This window comes from Sphaeramia orbicularis, chromosome 14 (genome assembly GCF_902148855.1).
Source record: "Sphaeramia orbicularis chromosome 14, fSphaOr1.1, whole genome shotgun sequence".
Taxonomy (NCBI): Eukaryota; Metazoa; Chordata; class Actinopteri; order Kurtiformes; family Apogonidae; genus Sphaeramia; species Sphaeramia orbicularis.
In genome coordinates this window covers 32,900,099-32,921,111 of record NC_043970.1, presented here as the reverse complement: position 1 = coordinate 32,921,111, position 21,013 = coordinate 32,900,099, and the positions used below count along the sequence as shown (strand labels likewise).

Below are 21,013 nucleotides of genomic sequence, written 5' to 3'. Positions count from 1 at the left end.
CAAAAAAGCAACAAAAGAAAAAAAAAAAGGAAAAAAGTGTGAAGAGATAAAAATAATAAATAATATAAACAGAATACACTAATAAAGCAGAAAAATACAAGATTTGCATATGTACAAATCTACAGGAAATTGAAGTATATATACACTATATACATACACTAAGAAAGCGGGGGGGGGGGGGGGGGGGGGGGGTATTTCTTTATTTAACTGAATGAGCACATTTAAATGGAAAATTAAAATAAATAAATAAAATAGACGTCATAGCCATCATCTGGTCTGTCTGGTTAATCTCTTTATGAAAAAAGTCATGTTCATCCAAAAAAAAAAATAGTATAATGTCTCTAAAGACCAGAGCAGAAACCATCAAACTAACCAAAAGTGCAAAAAAAACAAACAAAACACAAGCATGTTTAAGAGGAGATAAAAAAGAAGGAAAAAAGACAATGATTGAATTGAGTGTTTCTGACAGTAGAACCTTTCAGTGGAAAAGAGTAAACCAGGTCTTCAAGGCCCTGCATGAATAGTTCATTTTGTCTGGTTGGAGATGAAAATGTTCAGTTTAATGGTTATGTTTTTCCATTTTATAAAGGTCCATTATAAACTCAGATAGTCATCCATAGTTGGGTTGTTTGTGTATAATGTTTTTACATAAGAAGAGTCTTTTGAAATTTTACTAAAAGCAACAATAAATATGGAAATAAAAACTTGACTTTTAATTGATTTGTGAAATGTGAAATCTTGATGTGCTCAATCAATTTGTTTTATGAAGTGACAGACCCTTTTCTACTAAGATCTCATCGAGGTTATTATCTTTAACAAAAACTAATGAAATAACGAAAACTAGAATTGAAAAAATATTTTTGTTAACTGAAATAAATAAAATTAAAAGAGAAAATGATAACTAACTGAAACTACTGTGTGCTTCCAAAACGAACTAAAACATGTCAAAATTATGGATAAAATTCCCTTTGTTTTCGTCTTTATCAGTGTTGGATTAATATGAAACCAATTTATTTCACTCAAGCAATTTTAGCTGGCAGCTCTTCACGATCCGTTACTTCTCGTCACTTGTGTTTTTTAAAGTCGTCTTCTGGTCCCCACTCTACCTGGAGACATGGAGACTAAAGTTGGGAGAAAGCAGCAGAGTCCTGTAGATATGAGATATGAAAGAATGATATGAAAAAAACTAAAACTAAGCATTTAGAAAAAAACTAGAACAATAAACTAAAACTAGAAGCACTCGGAGAGCGCAGACCTCCGCCAAGGCTGATCAGTGGCCCCCCCCGTGGGCCCCCCCACCCCCGATCACCACCAAAATTTAATCATTTCTTCCTTATCCCATTTCCAACAAACCCTGAAAATTTCAACCAAATCTGTCCATAACTTTTTGAGTTATGTTGCACACTAACGGACAGACAAACAAACAGACAAACAAACAAACAAACAAACAAACAAACCCTGGCAAAAACATAACCTCCTTGGCGGAGGTAATGAAATAAAAATAAATTAAAAATTAAAATAAAAAGTAGCAAACCTCCTCAAAAAACTAATTAAACTAACTGAATTAGAAAAAAAAGTCAAAACTAAATTAAACTATAATGAACTAGAAGCACTCGGAGAGCGCAGACCTCCGCCAAGGCTTATCAGTGCCCCCCCCCCCCGTGGGCCCCCCCACCCCCGATCACCACCAAAATTTAATCATTTCTTCCTTATCCCATTTCCAACAAACCCTGAAAATTTCATCCAAATCTGTCCATAACTTTTTGAGTTATGTTGCACACTAATGGACAGACAAACAAACAAACAAACAGACAAACAAACAAACAAACAAACAAACAAACAGACAAACAAACCCTGGCAAAAACATAACCTCCTTGGCAGAGGTAAAAATCCAAAACTATTATAACCTTGGCTCTCGCTTTGTTTGGTTTGTCATTTTTTTCTCCTTCATGTGAGCATACTGTTTTTTTAGAAACAACAATGAGAATGTTGTTTTTCTAATAAGTGTCTTGCTTTAACCCATAAAGACCCAGTGGGACATTTATGGTAGTTCCAAAATGAATTTTTCTCTATATTTGTCCTTCCGTAAGTGGTTTATCACCATTTATTGTAATATTATCTCCTGTATCTTGTGTTTTCTTCAATAAAAATCACGTATTTTCCAACATTTAAAGCTATACCGTATGATGTGGCATTTTTACACTTTTCTTTTGTCATCTGAAAATGCTCCTAATAAGTGTGTGTCAAACTAAAATGTAAAAGAAATCCACCAGGTATTAAAACTCAAAAATGTTTAATTCTCATATATTTCTGATAAAAGTCTGACCAATCATTTTAGTCGGTCCGAATGAAATAATTGGCTGAACCTGACTGAGCCTCCTGTCAATCATCCATTATGGCCGTCCAGCATCCGATCCATTATCGCCGTCTCACATCTGATATGTGTTCCTCTGAATCTGACGCTTCACTGGCGCTGCTTCTCCTGTCACTGACCACAGTCTAATGTCTAGGATGTGTTTGGATAGAACTGACATGCACATGTGGAAGGGATTAAACGGATTTATGAACAGAAACGACAACTGAGGGGAAGAAACGGGAGTCTGATGAATGAAGGATGGAGATAAAAGTCCGGAAGTCAGCTGTACTGGACTGAACAGGTCTGCATAAAGCTCAGCTTTTATGACGGTGGGACTCATACAGGTACATGTACATGGTGTCACATAATGTAAGATGATGTAGGATGATAATTATATGGACTATGAAACCTCAAATGTCCACAGAAAATTCGCGGAGGCCACGCGTTTACAGTGCGCGCGCCCATCCCCTGGGCACTGCAGTGAAGACACTGACCCAGTACTGCACAGACCAGGTCTACTGATGGAACAGGAGCCGTGGGCCCGCGGCAGGTGGATGATGCATCTGATTACTGAGGGAGGGGTCCGCGGACACGCCAAAACGGACCGGACCTCCACCTCTGCTTCCTCCTCTGTTTCCATCGCGCATCAGATGAGAGGAGGAGAGAGGAGGAGGAGCCTCAGAGCTCAGGCAGAGGGAAGGGGGCGGGGCTTTGGAGGGAGGCGGGTTGTTCATGTTCAAACTTTTACTAAGTGCTGTGAGAAATGCCACATCGGTAGGTATAGCTTTAATTTACTAATGATGTAGATGTTCATGAAAGCTCAGAGTAAAGTTGAGGATTATTACATTAACAATAGAGAAAACTGATAAAAAAATGACTTTTTCAGCCAAAGCTCTCATTAACTGATCATAAACCACGTGTCTCACTTCCACTGTCATTGATCCAGCTCCATGGGTTTTACTGGTGAATCAATGTTGTCGATGAAAGTGTTTCCACGTTCACTACAGAGCCTCTGAACGTCCAAATGGGTCATATCTGATGACCATGAAAAGATGACAAACTGTATTTTACACCAATTATTTACATGGATCAGTGGATCAACAGGTATTAAACATTTCAGTAGATTATCTTGGTAGATGGTGGATGTTTGAGTCTTTATGGGTTAAAGCTGTGTAATCCGGCTCCCATAAAGGAAAAAAAGTGTAGAAATTGTAAAGCTTGGCCACATGTTTAAAGTCTAAACATGTGCATTGGCTACATTCAACTATTTAGTAAAAAAAGATCTTAAGTTGTGATTTGTATCAATGCGAGAGATTTTATCCATGACTGTGTGTATTTATAGATGGATGTAGGTTCGATTACCTGAACTTACAGTATCTTTGGCATCGTATGAGTTAAAATAGTTATTCATCTGTCTCACTTTTACTCAAACTGTCTTTGTTTCAGGTTTCTCAGTGAGAACTTGATCACCTCCCTCAGTCCTGGTGTGTTCAAGGACCTCCATCAGTTAGAATGGCTGTGAGTAACACAAACACATGATACTACTGGGCCTGGTCAAGGGGAGGTATACATGTGTGGTAAAAAAAAAAAAAAAAAAAAAGAAATTCTCCCCTAATACCGTATTATGGCTCTTTTATTTAGCAAATTTTGTCTAGTTTTTGGATCTGTTTTTGGTTTTGAAAAATTTCTGTTGCCAAAAAGTTACAACCATATTTCTTAACAATGTATGATAAAAGAATAACATCAAGGTACTCAATTTAATTATGTACAGTTACTTGTTCCTTTTATTACATAAGTTGTATATAATAAAGTTATAATTGGAAACTTACCTGTTTGTTTTCTTCAAACAAATCAGTCTGTGCTTTTGAGACTGTATGTTTTGATTCATTACTTTCTTTTGCCCCTAATGAAATTTTAATTATGGCACATTTTTGCTACAACACCAACTGGTGTTATAGATACACATATTAGTTAACGTATTTAATTGTATTTTATGTGAAGTTTTGTCAGGAACAGGGTACTTTAGCCATTTACGTAAGTTCTGAGAAACAGATGGTTTTTTTTTAATCTGCTACTAGGCTTACTTTGCCTTTTTTTTTTTTTATCATTTTACCACAAAAACAGCATTTAAGTAAATCTCATTCTTGCCATATCAAAGTACTTATGAATACATATGTTTCAAAAGTTTCTTTAGGCTATTTATTTGAAACAGTACACCCATTTGAACAGCAATTTTTTATTTTATTTTTTTTTTATCCGTTACCACTTAACCAGGCCCTATTGTGAAAATATGAGTGGGCAATTTACTGACGTGTTTCTGTGGCTCCACTAGATGGTTGTTTTTTATTTCTGTTTGAGAGAAATGAATTACTGAGTTGAAAAGGAAATTAAACCATTTTGAATATTTTTTTCTCTCTTCTGTAAATATTAAAAGTCTGCAGATGTCTCATGTCTGCTGTCAGGGTTTTATATTGAATGTTTTGTTGTAAAGTTCAAAATACACCATTTTGTGTGGGTTTTCATTCAGACACAGAACATCCTCTCAGATTTCAGATTCTTCAATTAAACTAAGCTTTTGAAAACCACATTTGTTTGTAGTGATGATAGCTCCATTAGGTGCCTTTATATTTTTGTCTTCTGCACTGCTGTTTTCATTTGAATGTGTTTTTACTCCCTCAACTAGTTGGTAGATTGTCAAACTACTAGTTCACATTCAGATGTATATTTTAACCCATAAAGACCCAGGGCTACTTTTCTGGCAGTTCCCAAAGGATTTTTTTTCTCTCTATTTAACATTTCTTAAGTGATTTATCATCATTTAATATAATATTGTCCTCTGTATTTTGCGATTTTCACTATAAATCATGTATTTTCCTATAATTAATTTCCTCTGCTTAATTTAGATGTTCATGAAAACTCAAAGTAAGTTCAAAGGTTATTATATCAAAACAGAGACAACTGAAGAAAAAGTGACTTTTTCAACAAAATATATCAATAACTGAATGTAAGTGGGTGCTTCTATGATACTGGTCCCTAAAAATTGGGCAGAGGGGCTAAAAATTCAAACCAGATGTAGACTAATGTTATGACACAAGTTTGGAAGCACTTTGGTTCTATTTTAAAAGAAATATTTACTGAGATAAAAGAGAAACTATTTTTCAGATAAAATATATTTTATATTCAGTACCAATGAAAACGCAACACTTGAAGATTCTTATATTTTTTTAAATCGATGAGGATTTTTATTCCATAAGCTCTTTGGAATTAATCATAGGCCATTTCTATACAGTAAAAATAAAAATCACAACCAAATTTGTTGACAAAAAATAAGGATAAAGAAAGAAACTCAAGGACCCCCAAAACCAAAAGTCACAAAGTGGTCCCGGAGGTGCTGCAGCTCAATGTAGTGATCCTGCTGTGGCGTGGTCACACATGCTTGTCCAGAGCAAGGTCTGTCTGCAGTTGAGCCAGTTTCTTCATGCCTCTGTTGCATCCTGACTATGGTGGACACATTGCATCCAAAACGGCGTGCCACCTGCCGAGCAGAGATTCTGGCCTCCAGGAGCCCTATTGCATGGCATCTTTGGTCAAGTGTCAGTCTAGGCATCGCTGAGTTATTGCAAATGATTTTCATGCTTTTCAGCTTGGCTTTATATACAGAACATGACCACTCCTTAGCTGACCACAATTCCTTAAGTGGAGCAGTTCATTGCTGAGCAATGAGAAAAACAAGTCTTATGAATGCAGACAAGTTCATTCAAGCGTGACAATAGCTCAACCCGTCTCAGGTTGTTAAGAAATTGTCTGGGATTATTTTATACAGGTGAAACTTAAACCTATTGATGCAGCTCAGGAACAATAAAACACATTCAAGCATTGCGTTTTCATTGGCACTGAGTATATATTATTTTTATACAAAAATCCACATGTAACATGATAAAAAGGACACATATTATTTTTTGGAATATCTTTTTATTCTCTCACAGGTACATTTTTGGAATCAAACTAACTATGCAAGGTAGAGTGTTTCACAAAAATGACCGCCGTTGCAAAATCACTCACGATTTATTTGTGTTTAAATGGGCAGGTTCCATGTGTAATACCAGTGGACACGATGGGTTACACACAAAACCTGGAATGAGACTGACAATTCAGGAAAAACCCTCATGTCTGGATTAGAAAAACCACTAGGATCATCACATTTAACACAGTGTCTTTATTTATAGCGGTATATAAGACCATTTACAGCCATGTTTTCCTGATCAAATGCACTGACACCTAGGTAGCTGTTCCTGTCCCAATTTTGGTCCTATTTTTGGCCCCAATATTTTATTAAAAATTCATTAATTTTGGGATGGCTCAGAGCGACAGTATAATTGTTTTGCATTTATCTGAAGTCATCATTAGGTACATTTTGGGGGGAAATATGTCTAAATTCCTCTTTTATTATTGGGTCTAAAAAGCTGGCAAAGTGCCAGGTACCAAAATGAACCCAGTGTCATAAAAGCACTCATATACAAGTGTGCCCATCCACTGTCATTGATCCAACTCCATGGGTTTTACTGGTGAATCAATGTTGTAGAAGATGACGGTATTTTCACATTTACTACAGAGCCTCTGAACGTCCAAATGGGTCATATCTGATGACCATGAAAAGATGACAAACTGCATTTTACACCAATTATTTACATGTATTGATAGGATTAATGGATGAAAAGGTATTAAACAGTTTACATGAGTAGATGCTTTTGGTCACCGATGGATGTTTGGGACTTTATGGGTTAAAAGATGATGTCTTAATTCAAAAAACTGGAAATAGATCATTTTTAATAAGCCTTATATGTTAAAATTCCCATAAATCAGTGATGATCATTTATTATTGTGGCAGAAACAGAATAGCAACAGTCCATTTCTGTGACAGACATATTACTATAAATCACCGTGTACACATTACTAACTTGAAAAATACCTCTACTTTTACTGCTGCAATATTTATACTATATAGTAAATTATCGAGTGTTTAGCCCTTTCATACATACTGGTCACCACAGTGGACAGCTTTTCTACAGCTGTCTCTTATATATTCACAGATTTTGTTGTTTTAGTTCCATATCAGCCAACACAGTGGACACTTATGCACCATCCCATACACTGGTTCTCATAAGGTTCTCATAATTCATGCATGAAAGGGTTAAACTGGTGATATGAGGTTGAATCAGTTGTTTTTGTTTGTGTTTTTCTCTTCATCATTCAGGGTATTGGATCATAACCCATTAAGCGGTTTGTCCCAGGACACCTTCACTGGCCTCCATTCTCTGATGTACTTGTGAGTCGAACATATTTTTATTACGTAAATGTAAAACCGAAGTCTGTGCAATAGAAGGCCCTTTTTAGAGCAGACCGTTAAAAAAGCACTGTGTCTTTATATTTAGTTCACCAAAAATAGACCTGGGTAAATGACTGTTCTGCACATGTTCGGTTTTATTAAGGTGTGGGGCACATTTCCTCAAGCACTCTCCAAGGAGAACTGTCCACTTAGTTTCTACTCTGTGACTAATAAGTGTGGTTAGATTTCAGACCTCCTTTTATGGTTAATTGTGTCTTTCATCATAATAATGACATATTGCTGCAGTTAGTGGGGTTTTACAAATTTCAGATTATACACTGTCCTGGTAAGAATTCTATAATTGTGATTATTAGACCAGTCATTTGTAAAGTTCTGACAGAATAATTTACATCGGATACTGAAATATGTCCTGAGCCCTTCAGCCTTTCTTCCTTCCACAGTTCTCCACTCATGTCAAACTAATCTCTATGCCACTTTCCTTTTCCTTATCCAGCTTCCACTTCACCCTTTACACAACAGTGAAAGGATCATTTTTTTCACTAGTCTGTTTACTTTTTGTGCCTTGACATAGATGTGTTTTATACATGTTTATTTATTTTTGTTCTTTGAAAATAAAAGCCTCTTAAATGTACTTTTATTCTATCCTGCCTCCTCCAAAATGTGTTTTGAGGCTGGAATAGATAGAGCACATTAATTTATATTCAATACTTTTGGAGGAAGCGCTGAGCGTGAAGCGACACGTCTCTATTATGTGTGTCATCTGTCTGTTTCTTCACTCATTCGTGGAGTCAGAGGAGGGTCTCATCACTCCTCATATCATATCTGTCAGAAGTTTAACACTAACCTTTTCCATTTGAAAGGTCAAAACACACAGCCTCTGGAATAGTTTTCAAAGCAGCACGCCAAACAGTTGTTGGGCTGACAGTCTTCCTAACAAGAGAATGTTTTGTTCTCTTCTTACAGAACACATAAAGGGAGTTTCTGGGAAAACTGACAATTATTCTTTTTTTTTCATTGTTGCTTAACTCATAAAGACAAAGAACTATTTTTTGTTGTGACTTCCAAATGACATTTTCTCTGTATTTAACCATCATCAAGTGATTTATAATCAGTGGTGTAGTGGTCCCTGGAGAAGTGGGTATACTCAAAATTTTTGCCTTTTTATTTTTTAAAGTCATCCAGAAAAAACACCCTGTTTTACAAACAGTGACATGAAAGCCTACTCTGTTTAGTTTACCCAAAAATCCATCATTAGTATTTGCTCACTATTATAAAATGATCAGGACTTAATCAGGAGCAGTTTGTAGGTTTTACTGGTCACACAAGCAGCTGCATGAATGTAAATGTATTCAGCATGAGGCAAACATAGGAGAACGTTAGTCTTTCATAACATTAGCCTACTCACATAGTTGAACTATCTTTCAACGAGATGTGCAGTGACCTGTCAATCAACTGGGGTGGCACTGACACCTGCGTTGTCCAGTTAGGTTCCAGAGGTGGCCAGTGCTTGTTAGCAATATTTCTCTCGGCATGGCCCACCCTTCTCTGCCTCTGATTGGCTAATCCGTCCTCATGCTGAATCTAATCACTAAAGACAGTGAGTACTAGCCAGTTAGAGGCAGAGTAGGGCGGGTCATGGCTTCACCATTCAAGGGGAAAAAATGGGCAATTTGGCTCAGATACTACTGAATCAGTGGCGATTTCTCATAGACTGCAAGGGAAGCCCGGCTTCCCCTAAAATTACGAAAATTAAATGGTTAAATATGTATTGTTGTGTTGACATTTTATTGACTACAAATGTGTTAGAACACGTTCATCTCACAGATGAGTTCGTTCAGAATCACCTTTATCACAAATCAACGGACGCGATGTTGTTCACTTCTCATACATTCCCGTTGCGCTGTTTTCTCATTCTATCTCTGCTCAGTGCATTTGTCCGTAGACACCGGGTGTCTATGGGCTTCAATGGGACTGAGTGGAACAGTTTTTTTCATTGCCTCAAAACTGGACGGTAATTGGATAAATGCCATGATGTTGTCCCGCCCCTGGACGCCAGGCGTCTCTGGGGGTGACTGGAGCTGTGGGTGGAGCTCGGCCGGGCTGGATGCCAGAATCCCATGTGCTGATTGGAGGATCAGTCAAAAGGCTGAATCCCGTCAGCTAGGTCGGAGTGAAAGGAGCATCTCTTGTTCATAAAGGCTGAAGTCTTATACCCACAACACACTGGGCCAAGGCAATCTAAGCAGCCTGGCTCTGCTGGCCATTGAGAAGACACTGGTCCAGTCCCTGGAAAAGACGCCTACTTGGTACGATAAGGTTACTGACCATTTTCTTAAAAAGGAACAGAGGGCCGAATGTATGTTTAAATAGCTTGACAATTTTTTTTATGTAAGCTGACAATGAGCTTCCCCCGTCTGAAAGACGAGCAGCCGCCGCTGTACTGAATGGTGTGCATTCGGGGGGATTTAAAAGTGGGTATATGCAATGCTGACTGAGAAATAAGTGGGTATACACTATATACCTGTGTATACCCTGGACTAGACCATTGTTTATAACCATATATTATTTTATTCTTTGCACTTTTACAATAAAAATCATGTACTTTCTTATATTTCATTGTCTGACCATGTAGATGCTCAGAAAAGCTCAGTAAGACGGTGTTGTTTCGTTTCTATGTTTACTACAGAGACTATGAAGCTGTTCAGAAGCTGAGAAAGTGCATTTTACCTGAATTATGTCACTGTACTGATAGGATTAGAGGTTCAAAAGTTATTAATGCTTTTGTGTCTTTGAGGGTTAATTGTGTAGATGTGATCATCTTTGAAGGGTCATTAAAATGTGGTTGAGTATTTAGGAATGCTATTAAAAAAAAAATTGCATTTCACAGCCAAAAGGCATATTGGCCTAATGAGGTGTTGTAGTTATAAGAGACTAAAAAACATGACTATTTATTTGGTTTGCTTTGTTCTTTTTGTGTATTAAAAGAGGTGCTTTTACACTACCAACACTGGCGTTCCAGATCTGTGATAAAATGCCCAGAGAACATTGTATTGTTGGTAAAATAGTTTTCACCTGTAGTATATGATCAACATACCGTAACATTGTGTAATGTAATGTAACATAACACAGTGTAACTTAACACAGCATATAATATACATAACATAAGGTAGCGTAGCATGACATAACATAATAAAATGTGTCATCAGTCACTCATCAGGAAACCCACAGAGTATTTTATCCATATGACTCAGACTAGAGCTACCATTCATTAAAAACAGGCCTTTACTTTACAGATGCATTGAACTAATGCTATATACTGCATCTACAATGGTGTGGAAATAAAAGCTACTACTTAGCTGGTTCTTTCACTGAATATTGTCCAGTTTTTACCCCTTGTTTTGTCATCTGTCCATCTGTCCGTCTGTCCATTCAACAACATAATCACATTATCTGAAGAATGTACTGAGATATCTGCACCAAATTTATACTGTGGATGCATCTTGGCATGAAGCAGAAGCCTATTGAAAACTGGTCACCTCGACCTACTTTTTCGAGGTCAAATGGCCTTGTGCCTTGTGCAGTTATAATATCTGAGTACTTTCACATATAAATATGTATCAGTTTTACACGAAGACAATCTAATCTCAGTTATAGAGCAGTAACTTTCAACAGAATCTTGCACTATATTTGGCCGATGGGTTATATTTTTCCTTGTTAACATCCCTAAAGTTTTGTAAATGTCACTGTCTGAACTGTGTGAACTGTCACATGTCACTATAAAGGATTATTAGCTATAGGACTGTTTGTTGTTGCACATGTTAGGATTACTTTCACCATAACCTGGATCTTTTTGTGAACTAGTATCTTTAGTTAACTTAGTGACGCTTGTATGCTATTTCTGATGTACTTTTAGTGGAATTTTAGGTATAAAGAAGTAGAGACTTGTGCAGCAGTGGTAATTTACCACCGCCTATAACTGGAGTGTTACTACAATTATTCAAATAGCTGTACAGTGTATATCAATCTGTAACACCCTAATAAATCTGATTCCTTTTTCTCATTTTCCCATTACGCTGCCTGAGGATATGAGGTTTTTACAGACAAACTACTTAAAGTTTACATATGATTCAACTTTGCAGGGTGTTTGTGATAAATACTTTAATTTCCTGTTGTCCCTGTTGCAGTCAATACTATACACAGCACATAGGCAGTTTTAACATGTTTCTCTCCTCAGCTGTTTGTCCTTTCGCTCATGCTGGTTGCTTTCAGGTAGATACATCACCTCTGCGCCTCTACTTTTGCAGTCATACATTGTTTCCTCTCTGCCCAGATCCATGGTGTACACCTCGCTGCAGCAGCTTCCTCACCCCAGCTTCTGTCGACACATGCCGGCCTTGGACTGGCTGTGAGTCTGCTCTGACACTGTACTGAACGACTGTGTGTGTGTGTGTGTGTGTGTGTGTGTGTGTGTGTGTGTGTGTGTGTGTGTGTGTGCGTGTGTGTGTGTGTGTGTGTGTGTGCGCGCGCAGGCATGCAGTGACTGTGTGTGTTTTTCAGATGGAAAAGTGTGTGGGTGTGTAAATGACTAAAGCTGGTTGATTGAAGTGAAAGGATATTGCACAGGGGGGTGCACTAGGGTGAGATGAACAGTTCGTCCGACTATACAGAAGGTGACAGGTGATCAACCAGCCTGAATTTCAGCTATTTTTGTTGGTTTTTGTGAGTGCAGACAAAGGGGCACAAGTGGGTTGAGTTTGACAATAACTATAACTCATGCTGTCTGTGGCTTTTATTGTTGTTTTCACCCTGATGGTAAACACTCAGTTTCATTCTGTATATTTAAATGCATACTCATTTCATTTCCATTTGTTCCAAGTGTTCGCTCCTGGAGAATTCTGTTGGTTTCTGTAAATTGGCTTGAGAGTCTGGTTTCGACCAGTTCTATATGTAAAGTGTAATGAGATACTTTTGTTATGATTTGGCGCTATATGAATAAAACTTGATTGATTGACTGATTGATTGATGATTGAAATACACAAATGTTTGATCCAATTTGATTTTTGCACATGGAATTTAGTAGATTTAATAGATAGAACCAATGGTAGTAGTTCTCCATTGTCACACCCTGCTCTCCTAATGTTTATGACAATATGTTGTCATACAGTGGAGCAGATTTTTAATTGTAGCTGTAATAACTTTAGTTTTGATGATATGAAGTTGAAAAGAAACATAAAAATGCACGTGTGGTCGGCTACATGACAGACTGTGGAGCTGCTGGAAATGGGCTTCGTCTGTTAAAACACCTCGAGGTGTTATTTGTCTCACAAAACAATCATTCTTTTTCTTTTTGGATCTTATCAAGTCATCGATTTACATTAGGTCATCATTAAAGATCATGACAGAGGTCATCTGATTGTTATGAAACCAACTTTTTTTCAAGGTATTGAATGTCTTCTCCCATAAAATTCCATTCAAACAGAACAGCTTCTGTGACGTGTATACACCTAATGATTGAACTCATCCATCTTAACTTTGATCATCTACTTTATGCTTAAGCGAAAACCTTATATGTGTTGTTCGCTGCATTCTCATTCTCATCCCCCCTTCACCTTTTTCTGTTATTCAGGGACCTTGAAGGAAACCAGATCAAAACTCTCAACTACTCCATCTTGGAAACGTGCAGTAAGCTCGAAGTACTGTGAGTATTCCATAAAAAAAACACAGAATAAAAACCAAAATGCTTTAGAATCATACCCCATCCATGGTAACATTGATATTTCTCTAAATACATATTATCCCCATTGTTTAAAAAAATCAGTTTGTATTGCCTATATTCTACAAAATATACACAAAATGCAAAAATCAGTGCAAACATTCAGACAGACCACTCAGACTTTAAAAGGGGGATCATGAATACAGCAGACGACTTCAGCCTGTCATGAGTGTTGGCTCAGGTTTTGTGAAATGGGATTTTCAGATGATATAAATTTTACCACAACACCGATACATGTGTGTTTTTGCTGACACTGACACCTGCTGACACTTACCCAGAATTCAAAGCACAAACAAATAGTCCTACTCAAGATCCATCCATCCATTTACTGAGGGCCACAGGGGAGTTGGAGCCTATCCCAGCTACCCTCAGGCAAAGGCAGATGTGTCTGCATTCATAATAGGACTGACATATACAGACGAACAACCATTCACTCTCACACCCACGCTTATGGGGATTTAGGCCCAATCCCAATTCACCCCTTGGCCCCTCCCCCTTACCCTACCCCTCCATTTTTTGCTTTCACAAGAATGGGTAGGGGTGTCCCGATTCTCGATGAGTTGGAGGGGAAGGGCTGGGGGGGGTGGCTGTTTGGTCCTTAAAATGGAGATTTTTCAGGACCACACAACAAATGGAGGGGTACGAGAAATCTCCCATAATTCTGTTTGAATCATCGGTAAGACGGAGGTAAACACAGCAAAAACAACTGCAACAGTGTGATGAAAGAAACACTAAAATGTACGTATTTTCTTTGTAAACAACTTAATTATTTGATTGAACGTTTAATGCCGTTTCAATGTGTTATAGATCGCATTTCTGTGATTTGCGGTTGATAGCCGTAAAAAGATGTCCAAAGGCCACGCAACAGAGACGGTTACAGCTGGTGACACCATGATGAATTCTTTCACAAACAAAGTTGTCGTATCTGTTAATAGCGGCATAATAGCAGCAAAAAAAAAAAAAGAAAATAGCGGCATCGATGACTGCTGATGACATAACAGGTCTTAAAGGGTTGACCCATTTCATAGGGAATGTTTGAACCCCTACCCCATGCAACTCCGTTTTAAGGGGTAGTGCCAAGTGCAAGGGCCAAGGGGGAGGGGCAAGGGGTGATTTGGGATTGGGCCTTAGACTGACCAGTAAAGTGCATGTTTTAAGATGGTGGGAGGAAGCTGAAGTACCCAATACACTGTAAGCCCAGAAGCTGTATTTACTAAAATGCTTTAATTACAATGTACTTAAATGATTTAGGTTTTATGACATTACTATAAAATGTTAAGTATATTCTACTAATTTGTAGGCATAGTTGAAAGTACGAAAAAGTTTAAGTTGAATGGATTTAAATCACTAAGTTTTAGTCATGACCACACCTTTTTATGTCCGAATTGCATTGTGGGTATTGGGCATGTTGTTGAAAATGTGTTCTTTTTCTGTGCAGGGGTTCAGCGGGGTTGTGGTGTTAGTGTTCATTTTGACTTAATGTGTGTATGGCTGTGTTTATTGGCCTTTTTGTGTTTGTTTTTGTTTTTGTTTTTTGTTTTTTTTTTTTTGTGGAGCTGCACCATGAGTGAGAGTCATAGGAAGAACAATAGGTTTACTGTTCATCTGAACTTGTTTTTATATTAGGGAATTTTACTGCCTTGCCATATTAAATGCACTTCCTGTATTGACAAATGACATTGAGCTAACTTCCATCCATTCTACTTACTTTATATTGCAAAAGATTTTTAATTTAAATCAACTTGGAATTGAGTCTAACGATCTGATGATATTAAGTCTAATCATTATACAAAGCAATTGACATTGCAACAAATTTTAAGTTAAATTAACTTGGCATTCAGTGTATTGTACTTAAAATGGCAATTCCATTCAAATCAAGCATTTAAGCTTAATACACTCAAGTTTTCATTACTTAAAATTTTTAAGGCAACAAGTTACCTGAGATTTTTAAAGTAAACTCAACTATCCGGTCTGACAGTGTACTTACTAGTATCTTTGTGAAATCAGCCCCTGTGAAGCTTTTGCTTGATCACCAAACCCTGAAAACATTCACTGGGCCTAAAGTACAATCTGTTTTTGAAGTTCCTATTATGAGTCACATTTAGTTGACAGATGTTAATATCTTCTCATTGACTTGTCCAATTTGGTTTGTAGAGTGTGGAGTGTTCAGTAACTGAGTGGAAAACATTGAAGAGGCGACCATAAAACTGGGACTGTGATTTTAGAAGAGACTGGAGGAGTTGATTTATTAGTTTGGCCAGAAAACCTCACAAGTTCTCTATGTTTACACACACACTGGTTTGTCACACTTGTCTGCTTTCAATAATTTAATGAATTGAGATACAGATTCTGAGATTTTAATAACCTCACAGTCAAGCTGAAGGAATATGTTCTTCAGTCCAAAATAAACAAATATCAGATGAGCCAAAGAAAGAGCAAACTGCAGCATCTCCTCTGAATATGGCTGATTACTGCAGCCTTCAAACTGGGATATTTAATTATTATCCTCTGTCCGCACTAATAGATATTTTTTTAGACACATTTCAATATTTTTCTCCTGTTTGTAACTGTGTTAAAAGGGAAAATGAAGAGATTAAAAAATAATGGAATCATATCCCAGTGCACACATGCTATTGTTATTTTGTCTAATGAAAATTATATAATATACAGTATATTTAGGGAAATTTCCATAATGAAATGGACGTATTGATATGGACTAAAAGGAATATGCAGCAAAATAATGAAGTTCAAGGCACAGTCTCGAAGTTATAGTTGTGTACTTACGTGAAATTTGTGTTGGAGTGTGTGTTTTAATTTGGAGGTGAATAAGTCAGCATGACGCCCACAGATACTGGTATAATTTTTGTACTGTAGGTTTACTAGTAACATTATTGGCAGCACAAGTCAAATCTGGACATATTCTTTCCCAAAAGTAATGAGCGTCACCAGATTTTCTTTTAATAACTCCCTCAGTTTCTTCAAGTCACAAAAGGAACCAGATTTTAACACAAAAACAAATGTATGGTCACATGACCCGATCACAATAAGCGTCAAAGTAACAGTCAGGATCAAAAGTTAGAAGTAAAATACAGTGATCTGACAGATGAAAGTAATCAGACTAGATTACAGAGGACTGAATATGTTCAGCATGTACTGTACTACTGACACAAGACAAGTATCAAGCTTCAGTAAGTTTTCATTCAAATGTGACTAATGAACACTACCTGTGTGATATGAGGAAAGAAGGGTTTGTACTTCTCAACAGAGTTTTGACTCCAGGACTGTGTTAATTTTAATTTAAAGGGGTCATATTTTGCTAAACCCACTTTTATTAGTCTTTGGTACATTTATTTGTGTATGTGGACCCTAATAGTCCAAAAAGTTTGAATTTGAACCCTCCAGGTGCTGCAAAGCTATCTTTATATTCATATTGGCAAAAACTGAGTGGATTTCTACCACCTGTTTTAATTCCTGCTTACTTTGTTACGTCTATAACTAGTTACGTCATGGCATTTGCACATATAAGGTCAAGACTGCCGATGAACATTTCTCCAAGTACGCCATAATTATTTGTCAGCAGCAGCGGTTGTAGTAAAAACTGAAAATATGTCCAAACTTTAAGTCACTTACCTAAAATGTTCAGTTGTTGGTTGAACGGGACAGAGCAGCACAGCCTAGAACAGGGGTCGGCAACCCGCGGCTCCGGAGCCGCATGCAGCTCTTTCATCCTTATGTTGCGGCTCTGCATGGCTTGGGAAAATAAATTATAAGTGTCCAATTGAAGTGTATGTTATTTGTCTCAAAAACGTGCATCATGTCTTCTTATTAAGTCAAAGTTTTTAACTTATTTCTTCAGACCTTGTGCAATTTCGGTGATCAGCATTCGCCTTCTTCAGAGACGTTTGACAGCACTTGACGTGGCAGCCGGCAGCCGGCATGCACGGAATGCCCTGTGACACCAAAACTGCACAATATCTGAACAAAGTATTTTATTTGTGTTTGTTTAATTGTAGTTGTAAATTGTAAGATTATTGTGATCTCGAAATATTAAAATAAAATTACATATATATATATTGTATTATTTTTCGTCGCTCAAAATATGCGTCACACTCTCCGACAGCCCGCCAAAACGCCGTACATTTATCGAGACTTTCAACCCCAGGTAGGCCAAGTATGGAGAAATCTAAGAAAAGAAAAATATCTGAAGAAAATAGAACATTTAATGATGCCAGGTGCCATGGCACGACCAAGGTGCCGCGGCACCTTGGGGCCAACGCTAGGTGCCGTGGCACTGCAGTACTACAGCTCAGTGTCAGGTGCCATGGCACCGCGGTGCCACAACTGGGTGCCACCGGTGCCGCGGCACCACCGGCACCTCGAGCCGAGGTACCACCGCGGTGCCACGGCACCTGGCACCGAGCCATGGTACGGCGGTGCAACGGCACCTAGCGTTGGCCCAGAGGTGCGCCGCGCGCCGTGGCACCACCGAGGTGCGCCACCGCGGCGGCACCAAGCCATGGTACCGGTCAAATCGTTGGATAAGCCGCGTCGGAGTATAAACTGCAGTGTTTAAAGTGTGGGAAAAAAGTAGCGGCTTATTGTCCGGAATTTACGGTATATATAGGCTAACATCTTCATTTCAGATGTCAAAATGTGTTTGCGGCTCCCAGTGTTGTCTTTTCCGTGGAAACCGGGTCAAAATGGCTCTTTGAGTGTTAAAGGTTGCCGACCCCTGGCCTAGAAGGGGGTGGGGCGTGAAGTGGCTCATATGCATTTAAAGGGCCAGCGCTCAAAACGACCTTTCTGGTGTCATCACTCAGAAATAGGGTTGAAGATGGACCTGTGGAGTTGAATTAATGAAGAATTCAGACCCAAGTATAGCATTTCCAGTTTATGTAGACCACAAGGAAATGTTTTAAAATGCATAACTCCATTTAAGAAAGCAAAATATCACTCCTTTATAAGGTCTGTCTTTGCTTAGTTTTCATGAAATCACTCTCATTGCAGTTGATTCTAATATCCTCAGAAAGGCTAATGCTGTAGCTTGGAGTTTTTTGTTTTTTTTTTAAAGTAACTTTAGATATGTCCAAAGGTTAGAGAAAATGAAAATGTTTTATTTCCATTTGGCATTTTTTGTTTCTCTCTGATGGAATAGATATAAAAACTCAACAGAATTTCCATGAACTATGTCTGTCTCTTTGGATTCTTTTATTTTTCAACTGTCGATAATTCTCTGCAGTATGACAAAAGCCGAAGGAAAGCCTGGAGGGCATTAATCATTTATGTCATCTCCTCACAGAACAGGTGTAAATCCGTCAGTCTGTCAGTGTAGTTTTACCCACTGTGTGTCAAGATGTCAAGATGACATGTGAATGTGTGTCAGCCCAGGCTGGCTAAATGGTCTGTCACCATGTTTTACAACTTAAAGGACAGTGGTTTGATGGAGCCAGGTGTTGAATAGAGAGGTTTCTTCTTGTTCATGTCACTGTGCACTGTTGTGGAAGATGACAAAACCTGTCACCTAAACAGTAACTGGTAGTTTATGAATGTGAATATGCATGTGTGTGAGTAACCAGACTATATAAAGCAGGGTTGTCAAACTCATTTTAGTTCAGGGGACCACATACGGCCCAATATGATCAGAAGTGGGCCCAACCAATCCAATAATTACAGTGAAAAAAGTAATATTACATAATGAAAATGTTTACGTCTACAGAGCTTCTTTAAAAATATGAATAACATGAACAACCTGAATTGTCTTAATATAAATAACTGCAATTATACTTTTCTTTTTTTCTTTTGTTCAGATAAGGTATAGGTTTTTAGATGTTACCTGCTGTGCTATGACCGTCATTAGCCATAAATAATTGTAATTTTTACAGTATTTTGTCTCTGCTTCTCATTTCCACATGTGCTTTACAACTTACAGACCACAATGGATCTACAAATACACAAAACATTTAATAACAGGCAGAATATTGTTAAAATTGCTTTTACTTCTCTTAAAACATTTCCGCTTGTTCATATTTGTTCAGGTTATTCACATTTTTGCTGAAAGGATAGTTTGTACATAAAATATTTTGATGTGATTTTACTTTTTTACAGTAAAACAAAGAGAAAAAAAATTGGATTTGTCATTATTTATGGGTTAACAGTAAAATAGTATTCTACTGGCTCAATCTACTTTAGATCACAATGGTCTGTATGTGACCCCTGACCTAAAATCATCATATATATTAATTATATAGTTTGATTTTACATTTCACAAATTCGTCCCATGGGCTGGATTGGACCATTGGTTTTGGTCCACGGACCGCATATTTGACACCTGTGACATAAAGCATGCGTTCTCAGTGAGCTAACCTGTGCAAAGCATACATGCCAGTAAAACTGTTGGTACCACATCTACACTCACACCTATTGTAATTCAATATTTTATGCATATGCCATTGATGACTTCTGATATAATGTGTGTTTTATTTATTTAATTAATGCACTCAGGTTTTTCACTTCTACACATCAATTTTATAACTTGAGATGATATTTAACCCATAAAGACCCAGTGCTACATTTGTGGCAATTCCCAAATGAATTTTTGTCTCTATTTAACCTTTCTTTAGTGATTTAAAACAATTTATTATATTACCCTATGTATTTTGTTTTTGTTTGTTTTTTTCAGCATAAATCAGGTATTTTCCCATATTTAATTTACTGATCATGTAGATGTTCATAAAAGTTAAGATAAAAGTTGATTGTGATAATATCAGAAACAGAGTATAATGAAGAAAAAGTTACTTTTTGTACAAAATATATCATTAACTGGAAATAAACTGTGACTCCATCCACTGTCATTGATCCAGCTCCATGGGTTTTACTGGAGAATCCATGTTGTAGAAGATGACAGTATTTTCATGTTTACTATGGAGGCTCTGAACGTCCAAATGGGTCATATCTGATGACCATGAAAAGATGACAAACTGCATTTTACACCAATTATTTACATGTATTGATAGGATTAGTGGATAAACAGGTATTAAACAGTTTAGATCAGTAAATAATTTTAGTCACCAGTGGCTGACTGTGGGTTAAGCTGCAATATTTGATTGTTTTTAGCATCACCAGGTGAAAAATCCATAATTATCTATCATACAGTAATTCAAGTGGTTGGTGATATGAGACTGCTACATCGACTCCCTATTTATCTTTTCAACCTGTAGAAAATCTACCATCTGATGCAAATTTTTAGTTAGTCCCCGGTCTTTTACATACATGACTGACAACTGTAAAAACCAATCACTGATCAGATTCAAGAAGCCTGGAAAGCGCTTTCCCTTTTTCATAATAGCATGAAACTACATCATTAGTATTTTTATATACATCTATTGTTACTCTTTTTTTGTTAGAAAATGGGAAAAGAGCTACAAATTCTGCTATGTTTCCCTCTGATATTGGCTTCTGCAGCTATAAATCAGAACTAACAGTATCAGAAATATTCTCTGACAGTCTGTCTTTGTTAATAACGAATAAAATGAGTTAT

General features: G+C 37.4%; 1 protein-coding gene across 1 annotated transcript in view; it reads left to right on the top strand.

Annotated features, from left to right (window-relative positions):
- The window catches only part of rxfp2a (relaxin family peptide receptor 2a), a 79,117-nt gene that overhangs the window by 46,180 nt on the left and 11,924 nt on the right, over positions 1-21,013 (top strand). Inside the window, exons 7-10 of the mRNA XM_030153716.1 lie at positions 3,803-3,874; positions 7,611-7,682; positions 12,034-12,108; positions 13,330-13,401. Coding sequence (XP_030009576.1) covers positions 3,803-3,874; positions 7,611-7,682; positions 12,034-12,108; positions 13,330-13,401 — 291 coding nt within the window. The remainder of the gene's footprint in view (positions 1-3,802; positions 3,875-7,610; positions 7,683-12,033; positions 12,109-13,329; positions 13,402-21,013) is intronic.